This window comes from Microplitis mediator, chromosome 1 (genome assembly GCF_029852145.1).
Source record: "Microplitis mediator isolate UGA2020A chromosome 1, iyMicMedi2.1, whole genome shotgun sequence".
NCBI classification, from domain to species: domain Eukaryota; kingdom Metazoa; phylum Arthropoda; class Insecta; order Hymenoptera; family Braconidae; genus Microplitis; species Microplitis mediator.
This window is the reverse complement of record NC_079969.1, coordinates 2,194,463-2,214,885: the sequence shown is the minus strand read 5'-3', so window position 1 is coordinate 2,214,885 and position 20,423 is coordinate 2,194,463. Positions and strand designations below refer to the sequence as shown.

At 36.1% G+C, this 20,423-nt stretch overlaps 2 protein-coding genes across 3 annotated transcripts; both read left to right on the top strand.

The window, feature by feature from the left end:
- The first annotated feature begins 61 nt into the window (after nt 1-61).
- LOC130674258 (mediator of RNA polymerase II transcription subunit 25-like) lies at nt 62-4,950 on the top strand. 2 transcript variants are annotated; one of them, XR_008991004.1, is made up of 5 exons: nt 62-606; nt 1,836-4,296; nt 4,408-4,451; nt 4,526-4,651; nt 4,741-4,877. XR_008991004.1 is itself a non-coding variant. In XM_057479531.1 (5 exons), exons 1-5 carry the CDS (start codon nt 314-316, stop codon nt 4,879-4,881), a joined length of 3,081 nt encoding a protein of 1,026 aa, XP_057335514.1. In that variant the 5' UTR covers nt 62-313; the 3' UTR covers nt 4,882-4,950. The 2 variants fall into 2 exon arrangements, 1 of the variants encoding a protein (XP_057335514.1); XM_057479531.1 differs by having other exon boundaries at nt 4,392-4,451; nt 4,741-4,950.
- A 2,675-nt stretch (nt 4,951-7,625) lies between these two features.
- On the top strand, nt 7,626-19,162 carry LOC130678163 (uncharacterized). The gene is made up of 10 exons (XM_057485205.1): nt 7,626-8,192; nt 9,059-11,042; nt 11,162-11,221; nt 11,296-11,421; nt 11,510-11,658; nt 13,262-13,573; nt 16,461-18,447; nt 18,567-18,626; nt 18,701-18,826; nt 18,916-19,162. Exons 1-10 carry the CDS (start codon nt 7,900-7,902, stop codon nt 19,066-19,068), a joined length of 5,250 nt encoding a protein of 1,749 aa, XP_057341188.1. The 5' UTR covers nt 7,626-7,899; the 3' UTR covers nt 19,069-19,162.
- Nucleotides 19,163-20,423: the final 1,261 nt, after the last annotated feature.

The following is a 20,423-nucleotide window of genomic DNA, read 5'->3' as shown; positions in this document are numbered from 1 at the left end:
TAGATTATCATCAGCAGAAAAATTCAAACATCAACATGTACACAACTCGTGCGACAGAACCTCGAGAAAAACAAAATCATGTGGACTGTGGACACGAGTGTGACAAATAAATTTTTTTGAATTAAATAATTAATTAACAAACAATAAAATCATTGAATAATTTTTTTAAATGATAAATATGTAAACTAAATATATGTAATATATATATGAAGTAGTGAAAATAGTATTGGTTAAAAAAATTTGTAATTTTGTTTTTTAAATTTAATGTTTGAAATTTAATTTGTTGTGATAAAGAATTGAAATAAATAATAAAATGGTCGTAAATGCAACAGAACATGGGATTCAAGCGGACGTTATTTTTGTGATAGAAGGGACCGCAGCCAATGGCGCATATTTTAATGACTTGAAGACAAATTATTTAATACCGACATTGGAGTACTTCAACCAGGGTAACATTGAAGATCGGGAATACGTTACGGAAAATAGCACGACGCGGTATGGAATCGTTATCTATCATGCTGCTGATTGTTTACCGAGACCGTGCACTGACACATTTGGCCCGTACTCGAATCCCCATAAATTATTGCAACGACTAGATAATTTAGAGTATGTATTTTTTTTTTTATTATTATTTTTTAAATAATGGCGGTAATGAAAAAAATCGAACTCGTATGATTCGATGTAATGAAACTGGAGTAGCAGTAGGGATGGGCGATATCTATCGATATTTCAACTATCGATGTTTTTTTTCCAAAGTATCGATGTTTTCTATCGATATTTTTTGGAGACAATATACCGATACTCGATAATAGAAAACTAAAACTATCGATGTTACGATATCGATATTTTTTTTTAATTAGGAATGGGCGATATCTGTCGATATTTCAACTATCGATGTTTTTTTTCTAAAGTATCGATGTTTTCTATTGATATTTTTTGGACAAGATATATCGATACTCGATAATAAAAAACTAAAACTATCGATGTTACGATATCGATGTTTTTTTTCAATATCGCCCATTCCTAAGTAGCAGACACTTATTTGGAAAATTGAGTTTTTATAAATGAGTTACTTGTGATGAGAAATTTTTTTTAAAAAAAGTGCGGGAAAAATTTTGAAAACGACGAATTTTTTAAAATTTTTTCCTGTGTTTTTTTGTTTATTTAAAAAATAAATGATGGCTGCTATTGGCAAAATCATTTCGATAAATCGAATTATTAAATTAAATTTCAATATTTCAAATAATAAATTGAATTTTGGGAAATAACGATTATCGATACTTCCATGTATCGAATCATGTTTCTATACATCGATTTATTCATTAAAATTTTTTATCAGTTTAAAATTTTGATTAATTGGTTAACAATTAGAACAATCGATTTATTCATATCGATAAATCGAACCATAATTCGATGTATCGATTCCAATTCAACTTTCAATACATCGATTTATTACTTGATTTCAATTTTATAAAAATCAATTTTTGTCATTTGATACATCGATACATTAATTTCGAGCTATCGAATCATTCTTCGATGTATCGTTTTGTTGATTTTGATTCCCATGTATCAACTCAAATTTTTATAGATTCAGATTCAAATTTCTATGTATCAAAAAAAAATTTTCACCGATTCGATATATCGATCTTTAATATCTCGAGGTTTCAATAAATCGATTCATACTTATTTCAAAATCCTATTCCAGTTAATAAATTTCAGTTTTGATTTATCGATTTTTCCTTTAAAAAATCGATGTATTGATTTATGAATTCAAATTCCGATATATCAAACTAAAATATCGAATTTACTCAAACTAAATAAATATTATCCTACAGAATGGTCGGCGGCCGCGGAGAATCTCACGCAAATATAGCAGAAGGTCTCGCAACAGCTCTGGTGGGCTTCGAAAATCTCCAATTGGAACGAGAGCCCAGCACCGCATCTCAGAAGCACTGCATCCTCGTCTGCAACTCGCCACCTTATCAGATCTCCGTCCAAGAAACCGCCAAATTCCTTGGCTGCACAATCGAATCCCTCCCGCCGCTCTTCCAAAAACGCAACATCAACCTCTCGTTAGTCTCTCCCCGAAAAATACCCGAGTTCTTCAAACTACTCGAGCTCGCCATGGGTGATCCCCAAAGCTCGCAGATAAAGAACTACGCCAAAGACCCTCGCAATCTCGTACTCCTCCACAACCTCAACCTGAAAGAGCGAGCCGAGAACCCAACAAACGTAACTCCAGTCCATACGGCAGCTGCAAACACAGTCCAGATTCCCTCGAGTCCAGTTCCAGTCCACGACAGTCCCAACACAAATCAACCCAACGCAAACATCCCCCAGCATCCAGCACCACAGAACCCTGCGTTCAGAAACGCGACTCCGATAAACCTCGGGTTCAATCATGGGGCCACTGTCCAGTCTAACAGTCAAGGCGCTGCCTTGATTGCCCAGTTGGCGCAGCCACCGACAGCCCTGACGAGTATCAATGTTCCCTTCAACCAACGTATGGAAGCCAATGGAATGCAACCCAGTGCCCCGGCACCTCAGGCTCCTCAGCAGAACCAGCAGGCCCAGCTTACCCCCCAGCAACAACAACAAATTCGCAGCATGTATCTGCAGCAGCAACAGCAGCAACAGTTACAGCAGCAGACGATGCAAATCGCACCGATAGCTGCTGTCAGTTCCACTGGAACTTCTGGACCAACTTCAGTTCAGCAGAAGGTTACGCAGACTACTGCAGCAGCGCCTCAGCATCAGCCTGTGGCGGCTGGTGCTGGACAGGTCACGACCAGAGAGCGGCCTCCTATTTGGCAGGGAGTACTCGAGTGGCCGGAAATGGCCAAGAATCCAACGGACGCCCAGAAGCAGACCCGTCAGGTTCTGTGTCGAGTGACTGCTAATCCTAAGGACAGCGAGCCGGAGTTGAAAGCTGATTCCTGGCCGGGTAAATTGACAATGCATCTGATGCCCAAGCAGCTGTTTGGTAGCATAGGCGGCGGTTATTTGAAAAACTCAAAGAGCGTTTTGTTTCATCCGACACCTTGTGAAGCTTTGGAATCTTTGACTAAAATAATGAGCTTAGGATTCGCGGGTTGCGTTTATATTACATCTGCTTCGGCTCTACCGGCGTGTGAATTTAAAGTTCTGATTTTACTTTACTATGCTGAGAAACGAACATATAGAGGATTTATTCCTAATGATCAGGCGGCATTTGTTGATAGGATTAGAAAAGCCATTCAGCATCAAAAGTCATCTCCAGCTGCCTCTAGAGGGCAGATTCTCCCGCCATCTGCTGGAGGTCCAAGTGGATCTTCGACTGCTACGAGTGTTCCGCCGCAGACCACCGCAGCGGCGCCTCAGCATCAACCGGTGACGGCTGGTGCTGGACAGGTCACGACTAGAGATCGGCCTCCTATTTGGCAGGGAGAACTCGAGTGGCATGAAAAGGCCAAGAATCCAACGGACACCCAGAAGCAGACCCGTCAGGTTCTGTGTCGAGTGACTGCTAATCCTAAGGACAGCGAGCCGGAGTTGAAAGCTGATTCCTGGCCGCGTAAGTTGACAATGCATCTGATGCACAAGCAGCTGATTAATAGCATAGGCGGCGATTATTTTAAAAACTCAAGGAAGGTTGTGTTCCATCCAACACCTTGTGAGGCTTTGGAATCTTTGACTGAAATTATGAGCGCAGGATTCGCAGGTTGCGTTCATTTTACATCTGCGGCGGCTTCGTCAGTGTGTGAAATTATAGTTCTGATTTTAATTTACTATGCTGAGAAACGAGCATATATAGGATTGATTCCTAATGATCAGGCGGCATTTGCTGATAGGATCAGAAAAGTCATTCAGCAAAAGTCATCTCAAGCTGCCTCTAGAGGGCAGATTTTTCCGCCAACTGCTGGAGGTCCAAGTGGACCTTCGACTGCTACGAGTATTCCGCCGCAGATGCCGCCCGCGGGAGGTATCGTTTCTCAGGGAGGAATCATGATGTCGCAGACCAATACCATGACTATGGGAGGTGGCCAGATCACCCAAGTTCCTACTCAGCAACAGGGACTGGCCAACCAGCAGCCTAATCAGGGTCAGATGAACTTGCAGGGCGCGATGGCTCAGCAGGGGGTTGAGAATTCAGGCGCGGGTATGATCAGTGGACATCAGCAGCAGCAGAGACAAATGTATGAAAATAATTCTAAAGCTGCCAGGCAGCAGAATTTGATGAAGATTCATCAGCTGAAACAGACTCTGGAGGCTGCTCAACAACAGGAAGCTCAATACAAATCTCAGTATGGAGTTAATGTAAGTAAATAATTATTGATGATCGATGATCCATTATCGGAGATCGTGATTATTAATTGGTCATCATTGCCGATTAATAATTAATTAATATTCAGATTCAACAAAATTTAGAGGTCGCGCAACAGCCAGAAATGCAATTTGAGCAGCAAATTGAGGTAATTTATAATATTTCTTATGAAATTGATAAAAAATATCAAAGATTTTTTAAATTTCTATGCTTAATTTTCAGGCTCAACAACAAGCACAGAGAGGATTAAACCCAAATGCTGGTATGGCTGGACAGCAACCGAATGCTCAAAGAATGATGAGACCAGCGATAACTAGTAATTTACAGCTGCGACATTTACTTCAGCAGGTAAATTTATAGAATGATCATTAATATTGCCATTGTGCTGCTACTATTCAATACTAATTAATAAATTAATTAATTTATTATTATTTTAGCAACACAATCCACAACAAGTTCTAGGAATGCAGCAACAAATGGTCGGACCGCGAGGACAAATAAACGTACGGCCAATTAACAACAATAATCAACCAAATCAGCAGTTTGATGACGTTTCGAATTACGACTTTAATAGATAATTTGTTATTCAAAATTATAATAACTTAATGAATGTTATTTTGTAAATAAGTGTAATATTGAATAAATAACTCGATATTGAAATTATTTTTTTAAAATCATACCCGCTAATTTTTTGCATTTAAAATCCAAAGAAAAAATTTGTCTATCGGTTGACCCTGCGGGCCAGCCCCAAAACTTCCCGCTGTTTTCGAGCTCCTCGAGCTCAAAAACATTATTGTGGATAAATTTTTGAGCTCGAAAATTCTTTTGTGTGCAATTGTTTTTGAAAAAAACCGATTTTAGCATTTCTTTATCCCACGATATCTCAGGAACGAATTGACCGATTTTGATGGTTGAGGCGGCAATCGACGCGTTTTATCAAGTTCTAGAGCTGAGTAGATTTTGAAATTGATCGTATAAGTCGTTTCTGAGAAATCGATAAAAAAATTAAAAAAAAAAAACTTTTTTTCGTAATTTGCCAATATATTCGAGTCTACTCGATCAAATGATCTGAAATTTTCAGAAAAGTTGATGGCCAACAAGCTCTTTCGATTGCTGCCTTAACCATACAAATCGGTTCATTAGTTAAAAAGTTATAGACCGGTCATACACATGCATACACACACACACACACACACACACACACACACACACACACACACACACACACACACACACTTGCATACATACACTCGGACATCATTTTGAAATTAGTCAGAATAATTTCCTAGAATCTCAAAACGTCGACATCCGATGAAATTTCGATTTTCGCAAATCGGGGTGAAAACAATAACTTCCCAATTTTTCGAAAATCGTCGATTTTCTTAGCGGGAAATTAAAAATTTCCACAGAAAGCGACCATTTACTTCAATAGTTAAATTATTTAAAAATTTAAACTGCGCCAGTTTGAATATAGCGCCAATACAAACGTTAATTTGATATATTTCTGAAAATGTTCATTAAAATTTAATTTTAAAAATTATAGCTCAAAAAAAAAAAAGAATAAAATGCGTGTAAAGATAACGAAAAATACGAATATATTCCCGGTTATAAAAATTTCTTATATCGTTTTTTCGCAGAGATATCGATTGTTGAATTTTTCGATTGTCGTCCGTATGTCTGCTACATTCACACTCATAAATAAATAAATAAATATATATATAATATACTATCGCCAGCATCATATAATTTTATAATCAAAATCTAAACCTACTAATATACGTACGAGATATGAGTTTACACATCTACGTTCTTTATTTATACGTTCTATGATTTTACTCACTTCTTATATTACTTATATTCCATTTTCCTGTACTTAAATACAAATTTTTAGTTAATTATTCTATATTTAATTATTTAATACGATTGACATTATTATTTATCATGAAACACCATTATAATTATTCTAATGCTATATTTCTATATTTCTATTAATTTATTTATTTTACGAGTCACTCTTTACTTAATATGTATATATATTAACAATAATAGTTGAGTTCTTGTGATATGCTTTTCATTTATAAGTGACATTTATTTATTAAATATGTCCTTTTCTCATTTGTCGATAGAGTATGCATTTGTTTATAACCATATTTACTGTTAACTATAGAACAAGGGCCTATTCATGATTTTTATGCGTGTTTTGTTTAGGTTTTAAGTATCGGATGACAGGAAACGTTCCAAGACCACTCAACTGTATTTATATTTCTTTGAATACAAAATAAAGATTTATTTATTTTTTATTTAAAGTTTCTTAGGGGAGGGTGGGGCAGAGCGGCCCCCCTGAAATTTTGACCAAAAAAAAAATTTTATTTTTTCGACTAATTACTATAAATCCGAAATGTTTGCGCATTTTAACCCCTACGCATGACATTTGGGGCAAAATGGACAAGCCCAAAATTTTGAAAAAGTGATTTTTTCATATTTTTATCGTCAAATTAAAAAAAAATTATTATAATTCCACATTTCTAGCCCTACGCATAACACCTGGGACAAAATGGACCAGCCGAAACTCCCGAAAAAATTATTTTTTCATATTTTTCGGCCGTTTCTTTTTGTAAGAGGCAAATTTGGTCACTAAAAATTTATAAAAATTAAATTTTTTTTTTTAGTTGATAAATTTTTGAAATAAAGTAAAATTATAGAATTGATTTTTTTTTTATTAAATAACAATTAGTAATTAAGGTAATCGAGAGTGAACGATTTTTTACGCTTTAAAAAATTTTTTTCGAGTAATATAAAACCAAAAATAGTTGTCAAGAGAAAGAAATACATTCTTAATGATGAAAACAATTTAAAAAAAAAAAAAACGAAAAAAAAAATTTTTTTTATCACTTTTTGAAGGGGGGCCGCTCTGCCCCACAAAAAAAAAAAAATTTTTCAGAATTTTGGCAAAATGTCCATAAATTTGTCCGAAATAGGACAAAAGTAAAGTGATCTTATGGTTGAAAGCCACCAAAAATAATAAATGGTCTAGGGGGGCCGCTCTGCCCCACCCTCCCCTATTATAAAATATATAATTTAATAAGTATGTGCCACGACGATTTATTATTTAAATTATTGACTAAATATTGATAAGACGCAATAAGTGTTGTAAGATAATATATAATTTCAAATGAAATTTAAATGCGCGCCTATTTATGGATCTCAAGTTCACTAATTAATTAACAGGTGGAGGCACCTGAGGCCACTGAGGACACAACACGATGCTCATTAGCAACTTTTATTGTTAGACTATTCTGATGGTACCCAAAACTTCCTACGTCATCATGTACACAACTCGTGCGACATAACCTCGAGAAAAATAAAAGCATGTGGACACGAGTGTGACAAATAAATTTTTTTGAATTGAATAATTAATCAACAAACAATAAAATCATTAATAATTTTTTTAAATGATAAATATTTAAACTAAATATATATAATATATATATGAAGTAGTGAAAATAGTGTTGGTTAAAAAAATATCTAATTTTGTTTTTCAAATTTAATGTTTGAAATTTAATTTGTTGTGACAAAGAATTGAAATATATAATAAAATGGTCGTAAATGCAACAGAACATGGGATGCAAGCGGACGTTATTTTTGTGATAGAAGGGACCGCAGCCAATGGCGCATATTTTAATGACTTGAAGACAAATTATTTAATACCGACATTGGAGTACTTCAACCAGGGCAACATTGAAGAGCAGGATTACTTTTCGGAATATAGCGGGACGCGGTATGGAATCGTTGTCTATCATGCTGCTGATTGCGCGCCGAGACCGTGCACTGAAACATTTGGCCCGTACTCGAACCCCCGTAAATTATTGCAACGACTAGATAATTTAGAGTATGTATTTTTTTTTTTATTATTATTTTTTAAATAATGGCGGTAATGAAAAAAATCGACTCGTATGATTCGATGTAATGAAACTGGAGTAGCAGACACGTATTTAAAAAATTGAGTTTTTATAAATGAGTTACTTGTGATGAGAAATTTTTTTTAAAAAAGTGCGGGAAAAATTTTGAAAACGACGAATTTTTTAAAATTTTTTCCTGTTTTTTTTGTTTATTTGAAAAATAAATGATGGCTGCTATTGGCAAAATCATTTCGATAAATCGATTTACTAAATTAAACTTCGATATTTCATATAATAAATTGAATTTTGGGAAAAAACGATTATCGATACTTCGATATATCGAATCATGTTTCTATACATCGATTTATTTATTAAAATTTTTTATCAGTTTAAAATTTTGATTAATTGGTTAATTATTAGAATAATCGATTTATTTATATCGATGAATCGAACCATTATTCACTGTATCGATTTTAATTTAACTTTCAAAATATCGATTTATTACTTGATTTCAATTTTATAAAAATCAATTTTTGTCATTCGATATATCGATTCATTAATTTCGAGCTATCGAATCATACTTCGATGTATCGTTTTGTTGATTTTGATTCCCATGTATTAACTCAAATTTTTATAGATTCAGATTCAAATTTCGATGTATCAAAAAAAAAATTTCACCGATTCGATATATCGATCTTTAATATCTCGAGGTTTCAATAAATCGATTTATACTTATTTCAAAATCCTATTCTAGTTATTAAATTTCAATTTTGACTTATCGATTTTTCCTTTAATAAATCGATACATCAAACTAAAATATTGAATTCACTGAAACTAAATAAATATTTTTCTACAGAATGGTCGGCGGCCGCAGCGAATCTCACGCAAATATAGCAGAAGGTCTCGCAACAGCTCTGGTGTGCTTCGAAGACCTCCAACTGGAACGAGAGCCCAGCACCGCATCTCAAAAGCACTGCATCCTCGTCTGCAACTCGCCCCCTTATCAGATCTCCGTCCAAGAATCCTACAAATTCCTCGGCTGCACAATCGAATCCCTCCCGCCGCTCTTCCAAAAACGCAACATCAACCTCTCGATAGTCTCTCCCCGAAAAATTCCCGAGTTCTTCAAACTATTCGAGCTCGCCATGGGTGATCCCCAAAGCTCGCAGATAAAGAACTACGCCAAAGACCCTCGCAATCTCGTACTCCTTCACAACTACAACCTGAGAGAGCGAGCCGAGAACCAAACAAACGTAACTCCAGTCCATACTGCAGCTGCAAACACAGTCCAGATTCCCTCGAGTCCAGTTCCGGCCCACGACAGTCCCAACACAAATCAACCCAACGCAAACATCCCCCAGCCCCCAGTGCCACAGAACTCTGCGTTCAGAAACGCGACTCCGATAAACATCGGGGTCAATCATGGGGCAGCTCCAGCCATGACAGTTCCTATGAATCCTGGCCGGCCAGTGTTCAATCCTCAAATAACAGCTCCGCCGAATTATCACCCAGCTCGCGCGCAACAACCAAGATGGCGGACTCCATTCATCGCCCCCGGAGCCACTGTCCAGTCTAACAATCAAGGCAGCGCCTTGATTGCCCAGTTGACGCAGCCACCGACAGCCCTGACGGGTATCAATGTTCCCTTCAACCAACGTATGGAAGCCAATGGAATGCAACCCAGTGCCCCGGCACCTCAGGCTCCTCAGCAGAACCAGCAGGCCCAGCTTACCCCCCAGCAACAGCAACAAATTCGCAACATGTATCTTCAGCAACAACAGCAGCAACAGTTACAGCAGCAGACGATGCAAATCGCACCGATGACTGCTGTCAGTTCCACTGGAACTTCTGGACCAACTCCAGTTCAGCAGACGGTTACGCAGACCACCGCAGCAGCGTCTCAGCATCAGCCTGTGGCGGCTGGTGCTGGACAGGTCACGACCAGAGAGCGGCCTGCTATTTGGCAGGGAGTACTCGAGTGGCATGAAAAGGCCAAGAATCCAACGGACACCCAGAAGCAGATCCGTCAGGTTCTGTGTCAAGTGTCTGCTCATGTTAAGGACAACGAACCGGAATTGAAAGCTGATTCCTGGCCGCATAAATTGATAGTGCAGCTGATGCCCAAGCAGATGATTGGTAGCATAGGCGGCGCTTATTTGAAAAACTCAAGGAGCGTTGTGTTCCATCCAACACCTTCTGAGGATTTGGATTCTTTGACTAAAGTTCTGAGCTCAGGATTCGCAGGTTGCGTTCATTTCTCATCGGCGGCTTCGGCGGCGTGTGAAATTATAGTTTTGATTTTACTTTACTCGGCTGAAAAACGAGCATACTTAGGATTTATTCCTAATGATCAGGCGGCGTTTGTTGATAGGCTTAGAAAAGTTATTCAGCATCAAAAATCTAATCAAGCTGCCTCTAGAGGGCAGATTTTCCCGCCAACTACTGGAGGTCCAAGTGGACCTTCGACTGCTACGAGTATTCCGCCGCAGATGCCGCCCGCGGGAGGTATCGTTTCTCAGGGAGGAATCATGATGTCGCAGACCAATACCATGACTATGGGAGGTGGCCAGATCACCCAAGTTCCTACTCAGCAACAGGGACTGGCCAACCAGCAGCCTAATCAGGGTCAGATGAACTTGCAGGGCGCGATGGCTCAGCAGGGGGTTGAGAATTCAGGCGCGGGTATGATCAGTGGACATCAGCAGCAGCAGAGACAAATGTATGAAAATAATTTTGATGCTGCCAGGCAGCAGAATTTGATGAAGATTCATCAGCTGAGACAGACTCTGGAGGCTGCTCAACAACAGGAAGCTCAATACAAGTCTCAGTTTGGAGTTAATGTAAGTAAATAATTATTGATGATCGATGATCCATGATCGGAGATCGTGATTGTTGATTGGTCATCATTGGTGATAAATAATTATTGATGATTGGTCATTTATAATTAATTAATTTTCAGATTCAACAAAATTTAGAGGTCGCGCAACAGCAAGAAATGCAATTTAAGCAGCAAATTGAGGTAATTTATAATATTTTTTATGAAATTGATTAAAATTATCAAAGATTTTTTAAATTTCTATGCTTAATTTTCAGGCTCAACAACAAGCACAGAGAGGACTAAACCCAAATGCTGGTATGGCTGGACTGCAACCGACTGCTCAAAGAATGATGAGACCAGCGATGGCTAGTAATTTACAGCTGCGTCATTTACTTCAGCAGGTAATTTATAGAATGATTATTAATATTGCCGTTGTGCTGCTACTATTCAATGCTAATTAATAAATTAATTAATTTATTATCATTTTAGCAACACAATCCACAACAATACAGACAACAAGTTCTGGGAATGCAGCAACAAATGGTCGCACCTCGAGGGCAAATGAACGTACGGCCAATTAACAACAATAATCAACCAAATCAGCAGTTTGATGACGTACCAAATTACGACTATAATAGATAATTTGTTATTCAAAATTATAATAACTTAATAAATGTTATTTTGTAAATAAGTATAATATTGAATAAATAACTCGATATTTAAATAATTTTTTTAAAATCATACCCGCTAATTTTTTGCATTTAAAATCCAAAGAAAAAATTTGTCTATCGGTTGACCCTGCGGGCCAGCCCCAAAACTTCCCGCTGTTTTCGAGCTTGAAAATACTTTTGTGTGCAATTGTTAATTTAACGCTCTACAAAAAAAGTCTCTTATCATTTTTCGACAAATTCATCTGTTCTAAAGTTATTGGAGCTTGAAGTCAAGTAAGAGTAAATTTTGATATCTTTTTACTTTTCCGGCAAAACTATCATACTTATTATAAAATGTCATTAAATCATTTTTGTAGACAATTTTATTTTCTACAAATTATTATTGATAAATTTTTTTAAAATTCTGCATTTTTTTCTAGTTATTTCCATTTTAATGCCAAGCTCCTAAAAAAATAGTGTTCTGATCGATTTTAAGAGCTTGGCATTAAAATGGAAATAACTAAAAAACATGCAGAATTTGAAAAAAATTTATCAATAATAATTTGTAGAAAATAAAATTGTCTACAAAAATGATTTAATGACATTTTATAATAAGTATGATAGTATTGCCGGAAAAGTAAAAAGATATCAAAATTTACTCTTACTTGACTTCAAGCTCCAATAACTTTTGAACAGATGAATTTGTCGAAAAATGATAAGAGACTTTTTTGTAGAGCGTTAAATTCTCTACAAAAATATATGCTGGGCTTATTCGTACAATCAGCCATTGCCAAGGTGAAAAATTCCAAACTAAAAAAGTTTTTTTTTCCATGTTATTTAAACGTAAAATAGAAATTTACGATGAGCGATCTTTCAAAATTGATATTAAGAGCTCCCGTTTTCACAGGCTTCTTTTTTCATGACTAGGAAGATATTTCACTGTGGGTTTTGAAAAAAAAAATAGTCGATTTTTTTGAACTGGTCTATTACATACAGACACTCGGACATCATTCTGAAAATATTCAGAATAGGATCCTAGGACCTCAGAACGTCGACATCTGATGAAATTTCGATTTTCGCAAATCGGGGTGAAAACAATAACTTCCCAATTTTTCGAAAATCGTCGATTTTCTTAGCGGGAAGTTAAAAATTTTCACAGAAAGTGACCATTTACTTCAATATTAAAATTATTCAAAAAATTAAACTGCGCCAGTTTGAATATAGCGCCAATACAAACGTTAATTTGATATATTTATGTTGATATATATTTCTGAAAATGTTCATTAAAGTTTTATTTTAAAAATTAAAGCTCCAAAAAAACGTAAGAAAAAAAAAATAAAACGCGTGTAAAGATAACGAAAATACGAATATATTCCCGGCTATAAAAAATTCTCATATCGTTCTTTCGCAGAGATATCGATTGTTGAATTTTTCGATTGTCGTCCGCATGTCTGCTACATTCACACTCATAAATAAATAAATAAATATATATATAATATATATTTGAAATAGTGAAAACTGTGTTGGTTAAAAATATATGTAATTTTGTTTTTCAAATTTAATGTTTGAAATTTAATTTGTTGTGATAAAGAATTGAAATAAATAATAAAATGGTCGTAAATGCAACAGAACATGGGATGCAAGCGGACGTTATTTTTGTGATAGAAGGGACCGCAGCCAATGGCGCATATTTTAATGACTTGAAGACAAATTATTTAATACCGACATTGGAGTACTTCAACCAGGGTAACATTGAAGATCGGGAATACGTTACAGAAAATAGCACGACGCGGTATGGAATCGTTATCTATCATGCTGCTGATTGTTTACCGAGACCGTGCACTGACACATTTGGCCCGTACTCGAATCCCCATAAATTATTGCAACGACTAGATAATTTAGAGTATGTATTTTTTTTTTTTATTATTATTTTTTAAATAATGGCAGTAATTAAAAATATCGAACCCGTATGATTCGATGTAATGAGACTGGAGTAGCAGACACTGGGAAGGCATCAGTTCCCTGATTAAAAAAGTGAATTGAAAAGTATTGAAAATTATTTCAATTCTTTCCAATCCCTCGGCGGTTTTGGAAAGTATTGAATGGAATTGAAATTTCGATCGTTTGAATACTTTCCAACTCCAAAGTGGAATTCGAAAGTATTGAAAAGAATTCAATCTTTCATCATTTCAATACCTTCCAATATGGAATTATTTTGGTATTGAGAAGGATTCGGAAAAATTCAAAAATTTCAATTCATTTCAATCTTTTTCAATCCCACACTTGATCCGAAATGTCGGATTATTAAGGTATTGAGAAGGATTCGGAAAGATTAAAAATTTCAATTCATTTCAATCTTTTTCAATCCCACACTTGATCCGAAATGTGAAATTATTTAGGTATTGAGAAGGATTCAGAAAGATTAAAAATATCAATTCATTTGAATCTTTTTCAATTCCTCGGAAGTTCAGAAATTCTTTTATTATTTTGGGATTGAAAAGTATTCATTTTATGTCAAAATGAAAACCTTGGGGTATAGAAAGTATTCGAAAGGATTCATTCCTCATCTTTTTCAATACTTTTCAATTCACTTTTTTAATCAGGGTTGCCTACCAAACTTTATTGCCTACAAAAATAAAAACTATATATTCTAATTGCATAAAAAAATTATTGCAGACTGTTCTATTGCGTAGTAAAAAAATATTTTATGATGTCCCTGATTAAATAACTGAATTTGACCGAATTAAAAATTTTAATTTTGTTTTATTCTGTCGGATTCTGTAAAACAGAATTCAACTGAATTGAAAATTTGAATTTGAATTAAACAGAATAAAACGGATTTTAAAATTTCAAATTCGTTTCAATTCAGTTTAATTCGGATGCAGAACCAGAAATTGGAGAATTATTTTCGAATTAATCGGAATTAAACCGAATAGAATTTTTTAAATTCATTTTAATTCAGACGAATTCTGGTTTTCCTGCCGAATTAGACAGAATTCATTTTTAAGTTGAGTACCGAATGAACAGAATTTATCTGAATTAAATAGAATTAAAAATTGAATTCTGTTTAATTCTGTCGAATTCTGCAAAACAGAATTCGACTGAATTGAAAATTTGAATTTGAATTAAACAGAATAAAACGGATTTAAAAATTTCAAATTCGTTTCAATTCAGTTTAATTCGGACTCAGTACCAGAAATTGGAGAATTATTTTTGAATTAATCGGAATTAAACGGAATAGAATTATTTAAATTCGTTTTAATTCGGACGAATTCTGGTTTTTCTGCCGAATTAGACAGAATTCATTTTTAAGTTGAGTACCGAATTAACAGAATTTATCTGAATTAAATAGAATTAAAAATTCAATTCTGTTTAATTCGATCGCATTAAGTTGTTTAATCAGGGAAATGCCTACAATATTTTTTCGTACATAATAAATGCATACCGCTCATTTTCTTACTGCTCAGTTGCCTACCAAACTTAATTGCCTTCAAAAATAAAAACTATATATTCTAATTGCATACAAAAATTATTGCAGACTGTTCTATTATGGTACTGAAGTTAGCAGACGTCTAATAATTTTTGGATTTTTTTTTAGACGATAGAAGATTAAAAAAAAATATTTGAAAAAATTGCACCTGTAGTTTTTAAAATTTTCTACATGTGCATATTTTTATTTTATTTTTTTACAATTGATTTATTGAAATACGAAAATTCAAAAATTTTTAAAGGTCTGCTAACTTCAGGATCATGTTCTGGTGCCTACTAAAAAAATCCTTTATGATGTCCGATTGATTACTATTCAACTGTGTACCCATCAGAAAAATACCTGATTAATGTAGATAAGCTTCTGATTTATTAGCTAAGAAAATCAAGTACTTATTGATGACAAATGATGAATGTTCAGGACCGATCATTTAAAAAAAAATGATACTGAAGTTAGCAGACGTCTAATAATTTTTAGATTTTTTTTTAGACGATAAACCAGAAGAAAAAATATATTTGAAAAAATTGCACCTGTAGTTTTTTAAATTCTCTACATGTGCATATTTTTAGTTTTTTTTTTTTCTTTAAATTTAATTGTTAAAAAAAAAATCCAAAAATTTTGAATTGTCTGCTAACTTCAGGATCATAAAAAAAAACAGATGGTCTGAAAAATATCAGAACCACGGTAGTTTTCATAATAGTAACTGGAAACTTCATTAAGTTTTCTATCAGATAGTAGTGACCTAATCATGTCATTCCTTCCCTGGTGGAAATTTTTCGGAATATTCTCTGAAAAACTCTGAAAAAGTCTTTAGAACTTTAGAACTGAGTTTTTCAGAGAAAATTCCGAAAAATTTCCACCAGGATTACATCGGCTGTGAGATTCAACCGCTAAAAAGTTGGAAATTTTCAAAAATTCGGAGTTATTGGTTCCGGTCCGATTTTCAAAAATCGAATTTCTATCAAATCTTGACGTTTTGAGGTCCTAGGAAGCTATTCTGGTTGATTTCACGATGATGTCCGAGTGTATGTGTGTACGAATGTACGAATCATGTTTCTATACATCGATTTATTTATTACAATTTCCTCTTAGTTTAAAATTTTGTATGATGTATCGATTTATGAATTCAAATTGCGATGGATCGATTTATGAATTCCAATTTCATGACATCGATTTATGAATTCAAATTGCAATGGACCGATTTATGAATTTAAATTTCAATATATTGATTTATAAATTAAAATTCCGATATATCAAACTAACATATCGAATTTACTCAAACTAAATAAATATTTTTCTACAGAATGGTCGGTGGCCGCGGAGAATCTCACGCAAATATAGCAGAAGGTCTCGCAACAGCTCTGGTGTGCTTCGAAGACCTCCAGCTGGAACGAGAGCCCAGCACCGCATCTCAAAAGCACTGCATCCTCGTCTGCAACTCGCCCCCTTATCAGATCTCCGTCCAAGAATCCTACAAATTTCTCGGCTGCACAATCGAATCCCTCCCGCCGCTCTTCCAAAAACGCAACATCAACCTCTCGATAGTCTCTCCCCGAAAAATACCCGAGTTCTTCAAACTATTCGAGCTCGCCGGGGGTGATCTCCAAAGCTCGCAGACGAAGAACTACGCCAAAGACCCTCGCAATCTCGTACTCCTTCACAACTACAACCTGAAAGAGCGACCCGTGACCCCAACAAACGTAACTCCAGTCCATGCGGCAGCTGCAAGCACAGTCCAGATTCCCTCGAGTCCAGTTCCGGCCCACGACAGTCCCAACACAAATCAACCCAACGCAAACATCCCCCAGCCCCCAGTGCCACAGAACTCTGCGTTCAGAAACGCGACTCCGATAAACATCGGGGTCAATCATGGGGCAGCTCCAGCCATGACAGTTCCTATGAATCCTGGCCGGCCAGTGTTCAATCCTCAAATAACAGCTCCGCCGAATTATCACCCAGCTCGCGCGCAACAATCAAGATGGCGGACTCCATTCATCGCCCCCGGGGCCACTGTCCAGTCTAACAATCAGGGCAGCGCCTTGATCGCCCAGTTGACGCAGCCACCGACAGCCCTGACGGGTATCAATGTTCCCTTCAACCAACGTATGGAAGCCAATGGAATGCAACCCAGTGCCCCGGCACCTCAGGCTCCTCAGCAGAACCAGCAGGCCCAGCTTACCCCCCAGCAACAACAACAAATTCGCAACATGCAGCTGCAGCAGCAACAGCAGCAACAGTTACAGCAGCAGACGATGCAAATCGCACCGATGACTGCTGTCAGTTCCACTGGAACTTCTGGACCAACTCCAGTTCAGCAGACGGTTACGCAGACCACTGCAGCAGCACCTCAGCATCAGCCTGTGGCGGCTGGTGCTGGACAGGTCACGACCAGAGAGCGGCCTCCTATTTGGCAGGGAGTACTCGAGTGGCTGGAAAAGGCCAAAAATCCATCAGACGCCCAGAAGCAGACCCGTCAGGTTCCGTGTCAAGTGTCTGCTAATGCTAAGGACAGCGAGCCGGAATTGAAAGCTGATTCCTGGCCGCATAAATTGATAATGCAGCTGATGCCCAAGCAGCTGATTGGTAGCATAGGCGGCGCGTATTTGAAAAACTCAAGGAGCGTTTTGTTCCATCCGACACCTTGTGAGGCTTTGGAATCTTTGACTAAAATTATGAGCACAGGATTCGCGGGTTGCGTTCATTTTACATCTGCTCCGGCTGTACCGGCGTGTGAATTTAAAGTTCTGATTTTACTTTACACGGCTGAAAAACGAGCATACTTAGGATTTATTCCTAATGATCAGACGGCGTTTGTTGATAGGCTTAGAAAAGTTATTCAGCATCAAAAGTCTAATCAAGCTGCCTCTAGAGGGCAGATTTTCCCGCCAACTGCTGGAGGTCCAAGTGGACCTTCGACTGCTACGAGCATTCCGCCGCAGATGCCGCCCGCGGGAGGTATCGTTTCTCAGGGAGGAATCATGATGTCGCAGACCAATACCATGACTATGGGAGGTGGCCAGATCACCCAAGTTCCTACTCAGCAACAGGGACTGGCCAACCAGCAGCCTAATCAGGGTCAGATGAACTTGCAGGGCGCGATGGCTCAGCAGGGGGTTGAGAATTCAGGCGCGGGTATGATCAGTGGACATCAGCAGCAGCAGAGACAAATGTATGAAAATAATTTTGAAGTTGCCAGGCAGCAGAATTTGATGAAGATTCATCAGCTGAAACAGACTCTGGAGGCTGCTCAACAACAGGAAGCTCAATACAAGTCTCAGTTGGAAGTTAATGTAAGTAAATAATTATTGATGATCGATGATTCATGATCGGAGATCGTGATTATTGATTGGTCATCATTGATGATAAATAATTATTGATGATTGGTGATTAATAATTAATTAATTTTCAGATTCAACAAAATTTAGAGGTCGCGCAACAGCAAGAAATGCAATTTAAGCAGCAAATTGAGGTAATTTATAATATTTTTTATGAAATTGATAAAAAATATCAAAGATTTTTTAAATTTCTATGCTTAATTTTCAGGCTCAACAACAAGCACAGAGAGGATTAAACCCAAATGCTGGTATGGCTGGACAGCAACCGACTGCTCAAAGAATGATGAGACCAGCGATGGCTAGTAATTTACAGCTGCGACATTTACTTCAGCAGGTAAATTTATAGAATGATTATTAATATTGCCATTGTGCTGCCACTATTCGATGTTAATTAATAAATTAATTAATTTATTATTATTTCAGCAACACAATCCACAACAATACAGACAACAAGTTCTGGGAATGCAGCAACAAATGGTCGGACCGCGAGGGCAAATGAACGTACGACCAATTAACAACAATAATCAACCTAATCAGCAGTTTGATGACGTTTCGAATTACGACTTTCTTGGATAATTTGTTATCCAAAATTATAATAATTTAATATATGTGATTTTATAAATAACTGTAGTATTTAATACATAACTCTATATTAAAATTTTTTTTTTTCTAAACCATATCCACAAAATTTTTGAATTTAAAATCCAAAAAGAAACAAAATTTCCACAGAAAGCGACCGTTTACTTCAATAGTCAAATTATTAAAACTTAAACTACAGCATTTTAAATGACGCGCCAATTTTTAAACCACCCGGGAAAACTCAAAATTTAATTTTCAACTCAAATTAAATAAATTCATTACTCATAAAATAAAACAATGAAATAATTGTAGAAAATTAATTATCCAGTAATTTTTTATGCAAGAAAAATTTAAAAAATTTTTAAATTTACTTACTCTTCCCGCCATTTTGTTCTCTGCTACAAGTGCTCGTCTATCGCCGGCACATAATTTAATAAATGAAACACAGACACTTACTTAATTAAATAAACATAATTAACACGACTAATTAGTCCCCGAAAAATGAAAATCACGACAAAATTATTTTAAATAAAACCAACACTCGAATACTTTTACTTCTGCCTCGAAATTCCGACAATCAAAATGGCGTCGAATTACACGAGAGTTAACCCGGCACTGAATTTAATTTAATTTTTAAATTTACACTCACTCACACATAAATTAATATCACAAACTAATTATAATTAATCAATCAATTAATTAAAAGTACAGGAGATTTTGAATTACGCGGCGCGATAATTAAATTAATTATTTTAACCGACGACAAAGAGAACGACTACGAGAGATTCGAATCCGCGAGAGACTAACGGACTTTTAGAAGTTTTGTGCGCATGCGCATTAAAAAAGCATCTCTACTGCGCAGGTCTTTGTTACCTCCCCCACTTCTGCGCAAGTGTTCCTGGGTATAGTTTTATTTTGCCGCCATCGCAGTAACTCGGATCGTGTCGCGCTCGTGATTAAATAAATAAATTAAGTGTTTTTTTGGACAAATAAATAAAAACTCTTGTCTATAAATATTTTCTACAACCCGATGAACATTTTGGGATAAAATTTAAATCGGTAATTAAAATATTAATTTGAAAAATACAGTCGATTAACTCGTTTGTATTCTCGGGTGCCCAGCCACTGGCGTTCGTTGTCGTTTGTTTAATTGATTTAAAACCCGTGTAAAAAACTTTTGTAAATTATTATTTAAATACCAAAGTGTCTAAAAATTATCAGTGATCATTTATGTGTGACAGTTCATTTTTTTTTATTTAGTGATTTGTGTAAAAAATAATTTAAGTGGATTCGGAAATTATCTCGCTCTTGTGAATGCACCCTAATTAATATAATTATTGATACAAATAAAT

Excerpts from the sequence above, each read along its gene's own strand:
- LOC130674258 (XM_057479531.1), top strand. The coding sequence starts at position 314 with ATGGTCGTAAATGCAACAGAACATGGGATTCAAGCGGACGTTATTTTT. Across the intron at positions 4,452-4,525 it reads AATTTGAGCAGCAAATTGAG|GCTCAACAACAAGCACAGAG; the intron begins GTAATTTATAAT and ends CTTAATTTTCAG. Across the intron at positions 4,652-4,740 it reads TGCGACATTTACTTCAGCAG|CAACACAATCCACAACAAGT; the intron begins GTAAATTTATAG and ends TTATTATTTTAG.
- LOC130678163 (XM_057485205.1), top strand. The coding sequence starts at position 7,900 with ATGGTCGTAAATGCAACAGAACATGGGATGCAAGCGGACGTTATTTTT. Across the intron at positions 11,043-11,161 it reads AGTCTCAGTTTGGAGTTAAT|ATTCAACAAAATTTAGAGGT; the intron begins GTAAGTAAATAA and ends ATTAATTTTCAG. Across the intron at positions 11,659-13,261 it reads CCAAATTACGACTATAATAG|AATTGAAATAAATAATAAAA; the intron begins ATAATTTGTTAT and ends GTTGTGATAAAG.